This window comes from Cervus elaphus, chromosome 12 (genome assembly GCF_910594005.1).
Source record: "Cervus elaphus chromosome 12, mCerEla1.1, whole genome shotgun sequence".
NCBI lineage: Eukaryota > Metazoa > Chordata > Mammalia > Artiodactyla > Cervidae > Cervus > Cervus elaphus.
Window position 1 is genome coordinate 64,904,293 of NC_057826.1, and position 15,225 is coordinate 64,919,517.

General features: G+C 34.2%; 1 protein-coding gene across 1 annotated transcript in view; it reads right to left on the reverse strand.

The window, feature by feature from the left end:
• BUB1B (BUB1 mitotic checkpoint serine/threonine kinase B) overlaps positions 1–15,225 on the reverse strand; it is a 51,142-nt gene that overhangs the window by 27,078 nt on the left and 8,839 nt on the right. The window contains exons 4-8 of the mRNA XM_043920431.1: positions 15,024–15,168; positions 11,057–11,253; positions 2,332–2,501; positions 966–1,180; positions 702–793 (exon numbers count right to left, since the gene is read on the reverse strand). Coding sequence (XP_043776366.1) covers positions 702–793; positions 966–1,180; positions 2,332–2,501; positions 11,057–11,253; positions 15,024–15,168 — 819 coding nt within the window. The remainder of the gene's footprint in view (positions 1–701; positions 794–965; positions 1,181–2,331; positions 2,502–11,056; positions 11,254–15,023; positions 15,169–15,225) is intronic.

Consider the following 15,225-nt stretch of genomic DNA (forward strand, 5'->3'; position numbering starts at 1 on the left):
ATAACTCAATCAGGATCTGGACTATGGATCAGGATCACTTATATATCTTTTATTTTTTTGTGTATCTTTTTACAACTAAAGATATCTGGTCCTCACCTCAGATACACTGGATCAGAACTTTTAATGGTCCAAACATCTACCTGCTTAAAAGGCTTCCTCAATTTGCTCAACTGATAAAAGACTTTATGAAAAAACGTACACAAACATCATACCGAGCATATAATGAGGGGTTACAAATTATATATGAAAAAACTCTTGCAACGGGACACAAAATATGACCTAATATTATCACTCCACAATGTTATATATTAGACTGAATCTTAGACTGCCTGATTATTTAATTAATCATATTTCATAGAAATGCCAAGAAAAAGACATCCAGAAAGAAAAAGCAGGTTATGAGCAAAAACTGCCATAATTCCTCACTACTGTCAATGATAAAGGTAGAACATCTCCCTTAAATAACAGTGACTATCTTTGACTACACCAATTTAAATATAAACCTATTGAGTTTATTCCTTAATAAGAACAATAAGTGGTCTTTTAGCCCTAACACACTAAAAAAAAAAAAAAAAAAAGACATAAAGGAAATAAAACTTTCGTTTACTTTCATTTCCACAAAGAAAATGCTTTAGGAATTAGATAGGTGCCCCTGCCCATCCTTAATAATTTCTACCTCAAAATATCTGTAAATCACTCACATAACTGGCTGTTGTGCAGTCTCTTCCACATATGGAGTAAAACTTGGAAGCATAGAGGGTACAGCTGTCATAGACGCTGTATTGCCACGAGGCTGGCGATGAAGAAGAAAACTAAAATTACCACGGTTTTACATTCTGACACACCATATGCAGACCATGCCTAATTATTCAAGAGGAATTAAAAGAGATGCTAAAAATACTCCTCTATTTGAACTCTGAAGCCTTTGTTATGTCAGCAAATAAACTGGATCTTAGAGTCCTTACCCTGTATTCCAAAGGCCTGCCTGTGTTCCAAGGGCCAGCTTGCAGCTCATTCTCTTTGCCCCTGGACACAGGAGGTGCTATCCATGGCTGGACCGTAGGCTTAGATGACTCTGCTCTAGAAGCCTCATCAGAATTTTCATCAAAAACAATAATTCTAGAATTACTTTGCATCTGTTGAGGAACTGGATTTTGGAGACCTCTGTTCTGGCTTGGAGCTAAGAGAAAAACATTAAACTTTCAAAATCTAAATTTAAAAATCTTTACCAATTTAGATGCCCAATAAGGTATATCTGATCATTTCCAAAATTAAGATTACTTCTACTACCATAGAATCAGAGATTTTTTAAAATAATAATTTAAAAAAACCTTAATGCATCAAATTATTAATTTTAAATCTATTCTACATTTGTTACTTATACCCTCCCTTTTCCCTCACCTGTAGTCTTTTACATATAGATATCCAAAAAACAAATTCTGTATCTTCCTTCAGTCATCATTCTAACATTGTCTAATTTTATCAGGATTAACTTAAATCTTAATATTCATTTTTCAGTTAAAATTTTTCTCTCAGCTGAAATGTATTGAATCTAAAAAAAAACCAAGTTAGCCCATTTATTATTGGTATTCTCTTTAGTTGGTGCTGCTTATGGAGTCAAGCTTCATCATGATCTGGATAAGATATTTTTTAGGACTGTATTCTCTGTACTCTAATTCTCAGATCTCCAAGGAACATTCTGAGTATTACAAAGTTGATATCAGGATAGGGATAAGAGATCTAAATATCTGGTCTACATGTCTAACCACTATAAATGTGGTTAATAAAAGCTTACTGCTCTCTGTAACTCCAGCTCTCTGTATCTCCTGCTCAATTTTGCTGGGAACCTAAAATTTACCTAAAAAAATAGTAGATTTAAAGAGAGCCCAATTTCTGACCCTCCAAAACTGAAGACCAAATTAATACATTCTTTGTGAATTTGGTACATGGAAGCTTTACTTTGATAATACTTGCTATATTACTGCATATCTTTCAACTAATAACTGAAACTCAGAAACTCTAGATGCTTATTACTCTAGATACATATTAGATTAGGTTTTTCTTTTTTCTTTTCCTTCCTGCTCTCTGTCTTTCCCTCTTTCTTTGCATTATAAGAGTCCCAGAATAGGTTTTTCTTAAAGACACAAAATGCTGATATGCTTTAGTGTTACTGCACACTGTGATCTCAGCTTCTCCTTAGACTTCTTTTTTGCTTCCTAGTATTCAGAACTGTGGGACAATGTTCATATATATATTTATACATGATTTCCTTACATAATTTGCCTACCACCCGAAACAAAAAGCTTCCCATAACAACACTAACACACTCACCCTTGAGAGCACCCCCCACGCGGCTGATTGGGGCTCTTGCTGTCTTTTTCCCTTTGCTCTTTAGTTCAGCCAGCGTGCTCCGCTGCGGTACAGAAGACCCCACAACTTCCTCCTCCTCTTCTTTCTCAAGTGCCAACAGAGTTTGCCGAGACACTCGAGCCTGGAATTGTCTAAAGTGAGAGAAGGGACAATTAACAGTTGGTGAGATGAACACTACTGTCCAGATTCAATTTCCTAATTTGCTAAACAGGAAAAAAGAGTAGGATGTAAGGGAAGAAATATATAGAAATAGCCAAAAGAAAGTGTTTATTCTCTCAGAAACAAAGAAAGCCACCTTGAAATCAGAGAAGGTCCAAATTTGTATGTCCAAATTTGACCAATCAAAAATACTCTGAAGAGCACCAGCAGGTTGCAGGATTAGATCAGTGTTTTAGATTAAGATTATAGAATATATTAAGATCAGAGTTTCCCATCAACTTTTTATTATGACTTTTTAAACTCACAAAATAGTTGAAAGAGTGAGTACCCATATACTCTTTACCTAGATTCACTAATTGTTAACATCTTGACACATCTATTTTACTGTCTCTCTTGCTACATAGAATCCCCACCCGACTACCTACCCCAACATTTTTCCTGAATGAGACGAATGAAGTTGCATTCAACATGAATTTTACTTTTTAGTAAAGCGGTAGAAGTTTGAAGACTAAACTTCTGTGGTGTTGCCAAAGTTTTAAGTATTATCAAAAGGGTAAAGAAACTGAATAAACTGCAAATGCTGGCCAAGATGGAATAAGCCCATATTAGTTTCTCTCTTTCTCACTGATTAGAATTAAAAACTCCAAAAAAAACCTTAAAAAAAAAAAAAAGAATTAAAAACTCCAGACAAAATACAAAAAAGCAACTGAGGTCTTTAAAAAGTAAACAAAAGCAAGTGGACTGTGGAGAGGAGTCAAACTTAAAGAAGCAACCCACTCAAGGCTGTTTCCTAATTTTTTCCCCCTTCTCTTTTCCATATGGTTTTGAATTGTTACATTAGCAGTGCAGGAAGCTAAAACTCCTAAAGAAACCTCATCTTTCTGTCCAGAGGAAAGGAAAAAGGGGACTGTGAGGGCCAGTGAGTATGGGAGAAATATTGGAGGGGATGAGCTGAAGAAGAGAATCTCCTGATTCTGTACATGAATTGGCACAAGCCCTGGACCACCCCTGAGTTATGCATACACAGAGCAACCCAAAGCAGCACCCAAAAGGCTCTGAGAACTGAACTAAAATATAAACCACTGTCCAAGCCCTAGACTAACCCTGGAGCAACAAATGGGATAGACCTAAAGGTCTCTGAAAATTGAACTGACATTAGAACCACTACCCACATAAGTTGAAAAAGAAATCATATCTGAAGGCTGGTTACCTAATAAGACAAAAGCATCAACATTAACTAATAGGACCTAGAGTCTAATAATACCAGTGTAAATGTCTAGTATATAATCCAAAATCACCTGACATATAAAGAACCGGGAAAATGTGACCAATTCTCAAAGGAAAAACAGAGATACAAACATCAAATGACAGCTTCCCTGGTGGCTCAGACTGTAAAGAATCTGCCTGCAATGTGGGAGAACTGGGTTCGATTCCTGGGTTGGCAAGGTCCCCTGAAGGAGGGCATAAAAACCCACCCCAGTATTTTTGCCTGGAGAATCCCCAAGGACAGAGGAGTCTGGAGGGCTACAGTCCCTGGGGTCGCAAAGAGTTGGACACAACTGAGTGACTAAGCACATTACAGCACAGTGACCAAAAATATAAATACAGAAATCACAGCACAACCATGATTGGTATTTATGAAGAAATTTTATACATAAAGAATAATATAAAATAAAATTACAATATTGTAAAGTAATTATCCTCCAATTAAAATAAACTAATTAATAAAAAAAATAAAAACATCAAATGACCCAGGCGTTGAGTTTTCAGACAGATTTTAAAGCAGCTAATACAATGATGCTCCATAATATAAAGGTAAAAATATTTTAAATGAATGGAAAGATAGAAATTCTCAACTGACACACAGAAACTATGAAAAAGAATCAAATAGAAATTTTAGACCTGAAAAAAACAATATCTGAAATAAACAATTTACTGGATATACTCATTATCAGAATGGAGAAGACTGAAAAAAGGGTAAATGAACCTGAAGAAAAATCAATAAAAATTGCCCACCCTAAAGAATAGAAAGAATAAAGTTAAAATTTTGTTTTAACTAGAGAATCTAATATGTGTGGAACTGAAGTCCCAGAAGAAAAGGTATAGAAAAGTACTTTAAAAATAATGGCTGAAAGCTTTTCAAATTTTGTGAAAGGCATGTCTTTACAAATTCAAAAAGCCCAGTAAACCCCAAATGGATTAAATATAAAGGCAATCATACCTAGACACATCATGATCAAATTGCTGAAAAGCAATGTTAAAGTAAAAAAAAAACTTCACCAGAGAAAATCAACAGATTACAAAAAAGGGGGACGAACCATTCAAATGACTGTAGATGACCCATCAGATATCAAAGAGTCTAGAAGACAGAAACATGCTAAAAGAATTGTTGGACCAGAATTCTATATCCAATGAAAATATCCTTCAGAAATAAATATGAATAAAGACAGTCTCAGGGGCTTCCCTGGGGGTCCAGTGGTTAAAATTCCATGCTTCTAAAACAGGGGGCACGGGTTTGATCCCTGGTTAGGAAATCAAGATTCTGCATGCTGTGAGGCTGGGGAAAAAAAAAAAAAAAAAGACATTCTCAGATGAAGAAAAACTATTGGAAAAGATTCACTCTAAATGAATGGCTAGAAAAAACGTCTTTTGTCTGACAGGAAATGATGTCAGAGGAAAACTTGGAACTTCAGGAATAAGGAGAACAAAAATGGAAAATATAACAGACTATTTTTCTTGTAAGTTCTTTAAAATACATATGGCTAAAAAAATAAATAAATAAAAAATAAAAAAAATACATATGGCTTTTGAAAGCAAAAATTATAACATTGTCTGATGGGATTTTCAATGTATGTAATACTAAACACCAGTATATCAAGAAAGTAGGGAAGATATAGAACCTATATGGTTATAAAGCTTCTATTATTTTACTTGAAGTGGTAAAATATTAACTCTAAGTAGACCGTGAAAGGTTAGGTATATGTATTATATACCCTAGAGGAACCACTAAAAAAACAACCACCAAAAATTCAATAAAATAAATTAAAATGAAATACTAAAAATCAAACAATCCAAAAGAAGACAGGAAAAGGGCAACAAAGGAACAAAAGACTGAGAAACTGAAAACAAATATTAAAATAACATATCTAAATCCCACAAAATTGGTGGTTCCATCAAAATGTTCTAAATAAACCACATAAAAAACATTATGTGAGTTGAGAAAAACACAACATCCAACTCTTTGCTGTGTATTAAGAACCACTTTTAATAAAAAGACACTGTCAGGTTAAAAGGGAAAAGAGAAACCTGATTTAAAAATGGAGAGAAGACCATAACAAACTGCTTTTCCAAGAGGAAAGGCAGATAGCTAAAAAGCACATGAAAAGATGCTTGACATCAGTAATCTTCAGGGAAATGCAAGTCAAAACCACAATGGGGTATCACCTCACACCTGTCAGAATGACCATCATCAGAAAGAACACAAATCACAAATGTTGTCGAGGATGTGGAGAAAAGAGAATCCTTATACAATGTTAGTGGGAATGCAAATCGCTGCAGCCAGTGTGGAAAAGAGCATGGAGGTTGCTCAAAAAACTAAAAATAGAACTACCATATTACCCAGCAATTCCATTCCTGGGTATATATCTGAAAAAAACAAAGACACTAATATGAAAAGTACATGCACCCCAGTGTTCAGAGCAGCATCATTTATAATTGTCAAGATATTGAAGCAACCCAAGTGTTACCAACAGATGAATGGATAAACAAGATGTGGTATACATAGTAGAATACTATTCAGTCATAAAAAAGAATGAAATTTTGCCATTTGCAACAATATGGATGGACTTGGAGGGGATTATGTTAAGTTAAATAAGTCAGACAAAGAAACAAATACTGCATATTACTTAAAAGTGGAATCTAAAAAATACAACAAACTAGTGAATAAAACAAAAAAGAAACTTACAGATATAGGGAACAAACTAGTGGTTACTAGTGGGGAGAGGCAAAATAGGGGAAGGGGATAGGAAGGTACAAACTATTAGGTAAAAACTAAGCTACATGGACATATTGTACATCACAGGGAATACAGTCAATATTTTATAATAACTATAGATGGAGTATGTATGCACACTGTCACTTCACTTGTGCCCAACTCTTTGTGACTCTATGGATTGTGGCCAGCCAGGCTCCCCTGTCAATTGGATTCTCCAGGCAAGAATACTTCAGCGGTTGCCATGCAAGATCTTCCTGATCTAGGGATCAAATCCACATTTCTTATGCCTAGTGCAATGGCAGCTAGCACTAGGTGGCAACTAGCACCACCTGGAGTATAACCTTTAAACACTGTGGATTACTACATTGTATACCTTTAACTTCTACAGCACTGCACATCAACTACCCTTCAATAAAAAAGAACCCCCTTCATTAATAAAAGGAAATCCACACAAAATCCTGTAATACGAATGTTTGTAGCAGCATTATTTCATAATTGCCAAAAAATGAAAACAACCTAATGCCCAATAACTGATGAATGGATAAATCATGCACTATATCTATAGAATGACATATTATTCAGCAATAAAAATGAAATACTGATATATGCCACAACTATGTTCATCTATAATGAACCTTGAAAATACACTAAATGAAAGAAGCCAGTCACAAAAGACCACATAATGTAGGATTCCATTTATGTACAAGCCCAGAATAGGCAAATCCAGAGAGAGAAAGCAGATTAATGGTTGCCTGGAACTGGATTGAGAGGGAATGCAGAGTCACTGCTAATCAGTTCAGTTCAGCTCAGTTGTATCTGACTCTTTGGAACCCCATGGACTGCACCAGGCCAGGCTTCCCTGTCCATCACCAACTCTGGGAGCATGCTCAAACTCATGTCCATCAAGTTGGTGATGCCATCCAACCATTTCATCCTCTGTCATCCCTGTCTCCTGCCTTCAATCTTTCCCAGCATCAGGTCTTTTCCAATGAGTCATTTCTTTGCAGCAGGTGGCCCAAGTAATGGAGCTTCAGCATCAGTTCTTCCAATTAATATTCAGGACTGATTTCCTTTAGGATTGACTTATTTGATCTCCTTGCGGTCCAAGGGACGTTCAAGAGTCTTCTCCAACACCACGGTTCAAAAGCATCAATTCTTAGGTGCTCAGCTTTCTTTATAGTCCAACTCTCACATCCATACATGACTACTGGAAAAACCATAGCTTTGACTACATGGATCTTTGTTGGCAAAGTAATGTCTCTGCTTTTTAATATACTGTCTAGGTTGGTCAGAGCTTTTCTTCCAAGGAGCAAGTGTCTTAATTTCATGGCTGCAGTCACCATCTGCAGTGATTCTGGAGCCCAAGAAAATAAAAATCTGTCACTGTTTCCATTGTTTCCTCATCTATTTACCATGAAGTGATGGAACTGGGTGCCATGATCTTAGTTTTCTGAATGTTGAGTTTTAAGCCAGCTTTTTCTCTCTCCTCTTTCACTTTCATCAAGAGCCTCTTTAGTTCTTCTTCACTTTCTGCCATAAGGGTGGTATCATCTGCATATCTGAGGTTATCGCTATTTCTCCTGGCAATCTTGATTCCAGCTTGTGCTTCATCCAGCCTGGCATTTCAAATGATGTACTCTACATATAAGTTAAATAAGCAGGGTGACAATATACAGCCTTGATGTACTCCTTTCCCAATTTGGAACCAGTCTGTTGTTCCGTGTCTGGTTCTAACTGTTGCTTCTTGACCTGCATACAGATTTCTCAGGAAGCAGGTAAGGTGGTCTGGTATTTCCATCTCTTTCAGAATTTTCCAGTTTGTTGTGACCCACAGAGTCAAAGGCTTTAGTATAGTCAATGAAGAATAAGTAAATGTTTTTCTGGAATTCTCTTGCTTTTTCTATGATCCAACAGATGTTGGCAATTTGATCTCTGATTCCTCTGCCTTTTCTAAATCCAGCTTGAACGTCTGGAAGTTCTCGGTGCACATACTGTTGAAGCCTAACTTGGAGAATTTTGAGTATTACTTTGTTAGCATGTGAGATGAGTGCAATTGTGTGGTAGTTTGAACATTCTTTGGCATTGCCTTTCTTTGGGATTGGAATGAAAACTGACCCTTTTCCAGTCCTGTGGAATAATAATAAGTATGGAATTCATTTTGGGGTATTAAAAATGTAAAATTAGATTGTGGCAATGGTTGCATACCTTTAAAACTGTTGGAAAAAAAAGTAAAGAAAAGAAAAGATGTATCACGAAAACTAAAGAAAGTTGGACTGGCTATATTAATATCAGAGCAAGCTCACTTCAGAAGAAGTATGACCAGGGATAAAGATGAACATTATATAATGATAAAGGGATCAATTCTAAATGTGTATATATTTAATAGAACTTCAAAATATATGTAGCAAGGCTGATAGGAGCTCAGAGAAGAAAGAGATAAATTCACAATAAAAGAGGGAATTCCCTGGTGGTCCAGTGGTTAGGACTCTTAACTCTCATTTTCGAGGGCCCAGTTTCAATTCCTGGAAGGGGAACAAAGATCCCACAAGCTGTGTGGCAAAAAAAAAACAAAAATAAAATCCCACAAAAAAACCACAATAAAAGAGACTTCAAGATTTATCTCTCAGTAATTGACAGAATAAGTAAACAGAAAGTCAGCAAGGATACAGAAGACCAGACAGAACTGACTACCAATCTACTTGACCTAAAAATGACATTTATAAAATATTTTATTCCAAAACAGCACAAAACACATTTTTCAGGTGTACACAAAACACTCACATATTCTGGGCCATAAAATGAACCTTAATAAATTAGAAAGACTTGAAACTATACAGATTATGTTCTCTAACCATAATGGAATTAAACTAGAAATCAGTAACAGGGAGATATCTGAAAAATCTCCAAACACTTCCTAATAATACACTTCTATATATCCCATGGATCAAAAGGAAGACATAAGGAAAATTAGAAAATATTTTGAACTGAATGAAAATGAAAATATAGTATTATTATCAAAATCTGTGGGATAAAGCTAAAGCAGTGCTTAGACAGAAATTTTTTATATTAGAAAAAAAAGCTCTATCTGGAAAACAGTGCTCTAAGTGTCACCTTAAATTAGAAAAGGGGCAAGTTAAACCCAAGGTAAGCACAAAGAAGGAAATAATAAAGAGCAGAAATTGATAAAATTAGGAGCAGAGTATCAATTAAGATTAAAAAAATCAATGGAAGCAAAAGTTGATTTCCTAAAAAGATCAATAGAAATTGATAAACTAGAGGACCAATATCAGGATTATCAATATGAAAAAAAACAAAGGAGGAAGGTCACTACCTAACCTACAGACATTTAAAAGATAATAAAGAAATACCATGAACAACTCTATGCCCATTAACTCATCACTTAGATGAAGTGGACCAAGTCCTTGAAAGATAAAAAACCACCAAAGCCTATTCAAAGAAATAAAAAATCTAAATAAATGGAGAAATGCATCTTGTTCATGCATAATACTAATCAAAATCCCAGAAAGCTGATTCTAGAATTTATACAGAAAGTCAAATGAACTAGAAGAGTTAAAAAGAACAACTAACTGATTTCCAGACTTACTCTAACTCTTCAGCAATCTAGATAGTGCAATATATACCAATGATAGACATAAAGACCAAAAGAGAAAACAGAGTAACAGAAATAAACCTACATAAATATGATCACTTGATTTTTGACAAAAATGCAAAGGTACTTCAATGGAGAAAATCTTTTCAACAAAAGGCACATGAATAAAAAAGGCTCATAGGCAAAAAAAAGAACCTTAATGCCTTCTACAAAAATTAACTCAAAATGGATCACAAATTTAAAAACAAAAAGTAAAACTATAACACTTCAAGATAAAAACACAGGAGAAAAATCTTTGTGACCTGTAGCTAGATGGAATTCTTAGATATACCAAAAGTACAACCCATACAAGAAATAATTGATAAACTAAACTTCTTCAAAATTAAAAACTACTGTTCTGTAAAAGTCACTCCCAGAATTAAGCTGGGAGAAAAGGTTTACAAATCACTCATCTGACAAAAGACTTGTATTCAGAATAAAGAACTCTTACAACTCAAATGTGTTATGCTAAATGAAAGCACCCAGAATCAAAAGACTATATACTATATGATTCCACTGACATGACATTATGGAAAAGTCTAAACTATAGGGCTGGAGAATAGATCAATGGTTGCCAGAGGCTGGGACTGTGAGTAGGTGTTGACCACAAAAGAACATGGGAATTCTATGGAGTGATGAAATTATTCAAATATATCTTAACTATGATAATGGTTACATGTTTCTATTTACTTCTGAAACATAGAGAACTGTACATCAGACTAGATTTTACTGTATGTTAAATAGAAAATATTTAAATATGTCTTTAAAAAAACTGAATAGTAATAAAGCTAACTTGCCAATCCACAGAGAGCACTATATTCAGATGCAAAACACCTTTTTGTATCTATTAAAGAGTTAAGAAAAGCTCCAGAGAGGAAGTTTACCTGTGCTGGGACTGCAGTCTGTCCAGTGGTTCAGCCTTCTGTTCAATACCTTCCTGAAATATCAGATCTGCTTTCTTAAAGTTTTCTCTAGCTTCATATTCTTCAGCCCATGAGATATAAAACTGAGCAAGTGAAATGCCAATTCCTTGGTTATGTAGATAACTGTACATATCCAAAGGCTCGTTGCATAAATGCCCCTGTAACAAATCAAAAGCATCAGCAGTTAACCAACTTTTCTTCACATATTGTCTGTTTTGTGCCAGTCATTGGAGATACAATATGTAGTCTCTGCACTGAAAAAAATATTATCTATTATAACACAAGATTATAAGGAATATATTGGGAGGACCTAAAACACATTTACACTAATCCTTTACCTGACAAAAGTAAGGAATTAATTTGTAAGAAAAAGAAATGGGGAAGAAAGCTTTCAAGAATGCATGACATTGGAGTGTGGCCCTTAAGAGGAAATAGACTTATATAAGGTAAAGGGTGGGAAATGAAGTGCACTCTAGGCAGAGAAAAAAGCATAAGCAAAGACACTGAAGACACTGAAGTTTGTGGAAGTGTAGGCTAGATAGAAGTTTGGGGAAAAAAGGTGTGACCAGGCTTGAAAGTCAAGCTCATCAATTATAAATATACCTGATAGTCAATGTTATATGTGTTGGGGTAGGAGAGGTATAAGCAAAGAAATGACATGGTCAAATCTATATTTTAAAAGGGAACTCTTTAAGACCAGCTATAATACAGATAATTCTAGCAGCAAAAAGGGAAAGGGAGGGGGGTCACTAAAAATCCCACACCACTAACAAGTTTGATATATTTTTTCAGTCTTTATTTTTCTCTTGAGTAAAAAAAAGGAACATATATCATCTTTCCACAGGATAAAAAGATTTTTGTCATTTTATAGTTTTAATCATAATTAAATATTTTTATTCCATTTAACTGTTCATCATTCATTTTTCCATGCTGCTACTTAATTAATATTTTTGAATGGGTGAACAATGTTCCATCTAGTAGATCTTTCATCATTTAACTATTCCCTTATTTTTTGGACAAACCACTTTTAATTTTTCCCAATTGTAAATAATTGTGTAAAGAATACCTTTAAGCATATTGCCTTTCACATTTTACATTATTCCCTTAAGATAAATTCCTATAAGTGGAACTATGTTAAAAAGTAAATTGCTTTCTAAGATGGCTATACAAATTTAAAATGTTAGTAGTTATTTCCAAATATAATTTCATAGCCAATACTTATTTTTAAGTTTCTGCTTTCATATAAAAGTAGCATTTCAGTGATCTTGTTAAGAGTTCTTTTACTACTGCAGAGGATAACATTTTCTCCTGTTCATTTACTACATGTATTTTCATTCATATCTTTCTGTTCCTGATTGTCTAGCCTTGGTTTAGTCTGCCTGGTATGTTTTACCATATATCTCAACACTTTCCCTCTTTCTCTTCTGTTACACTTACAATTAATTGCTTACCATCTGTCTTCCTCAATAAAATAAGTTCCACAAAGGCAGAAAACATTGCTCTCTACTACATTCCAGTCCCTACCCATGGTCTAGTAGAAAAAAATGAAATGTTCCATTTATATCTTTAACAAAATCTATTAGTATCTTATAGTTTAATTTCATAGTAATTCAGTAATGGAGTTTTTCTGCTTATTCAAATTAGAGATGTTTTCCCACATGTGATGATATTTCAAGCAAAGTAATAATTCTTAATGTTTATTACTGTAAGAGCAAGTCCTTGATATCTATTACTGCATAAAGTTTAAAATTGACTGCACTTCAGTAATGGTTTTCTGCATAGCTGTGGTGCAGCACGGGGCAGTGAATACAGTTTGGATTATTCCAGAGTGCTGAATAAGATCACTTAAGAAGTAACATAAATAAAAGGATAAGATGGTTAGATTAATCGATTCAAAAGTTAAATATATCTTTCTGGTAACTCTTAAAAAGCCAAATTAAAACCACTTTAAACTTTTAACTAAAAATACTGGATATTTTCTAAGAACAAACTTTTCCTTAGCTAGATTATAGTTATCCTTTATAAAAATGACTGGAGAAAACTTTCTGCAAAGCAAAAGAGTAGTGTGAGGAACCCATCTATACTCCTCTTCACTAAGAGAGCAAAATAATTTAATATGCACCTGTTTCCCAGGTACAAAGTTTAGATTACTGCTGATCACTCTAGGGCTAATAATTTGAATTTGAGGGTTATCTAGATCAGTGCTTCTCCAATTACCTGTGGTGAAGAGGACAGTTTTAGGCGCGTGTTTCTAAAAGTTTCCGTTGCATTGTTGACTGATATTTTTAAAAAATACAATAAAAATAGAAGCTACTAGAAAAATGATGCCCATAGATGTGTCAGTGTTAAACTGTCAATAAAATTTCTAAGTGCTTACTCTCAATTTTTGTACTTACCTAAGATCATTCTTTCAGAAGCATTGGTTTAATTATGCTTTTTACTCTATGATAACCATTGGTCTTCACTACAAACATTGGGTTAACACAAATGAACAGAGAAATTATTCCAATTACTACTTTTAATAGCTCCAACTAAATATAATCATAGAAACCTGGGATTAAATGTAGCTTTAGAGGTTTATTTAGTTCAATCTTCTAACAAGTCACATATAAGAATATTATATAAAATAGAATGAACAACAAAATCTATTAGTACACCATCAGGAACCACAGTCTCCATACCAACAAATCTGTTTTGCATTCTTTGTATGCCACCCTTTCTTATAAATTCCCATAACTTCTATCCCTAAAGGTAATGTCACCAACTTACACAAGGATGCCAAGATATGTCAAATGACCTGCAGAAATCAAGATAATATGTCTTCAAGATTCATTTAACTATATTAATAATTATTTGATTATATTTTAGCCAGAAATATAGAGATATATTTTAGCCAGAAAAGTTATTAATTTCCAGTGTTGGTATTTCATCATATTACAATGATTGTTGAAAATAGTCTATTATTTAGAATTACTTGACTACTTATTTTTAATTTTTTATATATTTTATTAAAGTTTTTATCCAATATCTATCACCTAAACTTCTATTCTAAATATTTATCACTTGCCTTTTTTCCTTTTTTTAAAAAAAATTATTTATTTATTTATTTTTGGCTGCATCAGGTCTTAGTTGGGTTAGGTGAGATCTTTTTTTGAGATGTGCAGGCTTCTCTCTAGTTGTGGTGTGCAGGCTCAGTAGTTGTCATGTGTGGGCTTTGCTGCCCCATGGCATGTGGGATCTTAGTTCTCCAACCAAGGATTGAAACTGTGTCCCCTGCATTGGAAGGTAGATTCTTAACCACTGGACCACCAGGAAGTCCCCAGTTGCTTTTTTCTAATCTCTTTTAGGATAAAAGAAAAGAGTTAATGTCTAAGAAACTCTGGCCGTCATTTTTATAAAGAAGATGTTTTCATAAAAAATCCTCAAAAGTGTTCTTAAAAGAACTACATGTCAAGTAAGACAGTACAAAGTGGTCACGTCAATAGTTTTAATTACAGCAACATACTAAGTGAAAAAAACCGAAAGACAGATAAAATATAAACAACACTTTTTTTATGGTGATGATTCAAAAAATGGAAGAAAGGAACAGCAGAACCACCTACAAAAGCTTTTCCCAAACAATCATACTACTACCAAGGGCTGGTTCCTATATGTCCTCCCCAAGTACAGCTGCACGGCCTAATGATGATTAAAATCAATAAATAACCCATTCCTACAGAGAGATATACAGTCTTATGATCACTTTTAATGGGTTAAAAAAATTATAGCAAAATGCATCTCTAGATGGAGACAATTTAACAAATATTGAGTATATATGGAATGTTTAGTATCTACTGAACAGCTTAGTTTTTGGATATATAAGATACCTATAGAGAAAAATCTCTTAAATTAATATTTTAAACTCAGATGGCACTTCAGAAAGACTTACCAGCTTAAGCCAGAGACTAAGAAATCGAGGATCATTATAATATCGTTTTTCTCCTTGTAGTGCTTCTACAGCTCTTTCTAATAACGTTGACATATTGCTTTCCTTCCCACCCTGAGGATAGTTTTGCTCTGTCCAGTTAATATATCTGAATGGGAAGAGAGGAAATGAATTATTTTTCAAGTTTAACAGGTCTTGTTCCAAG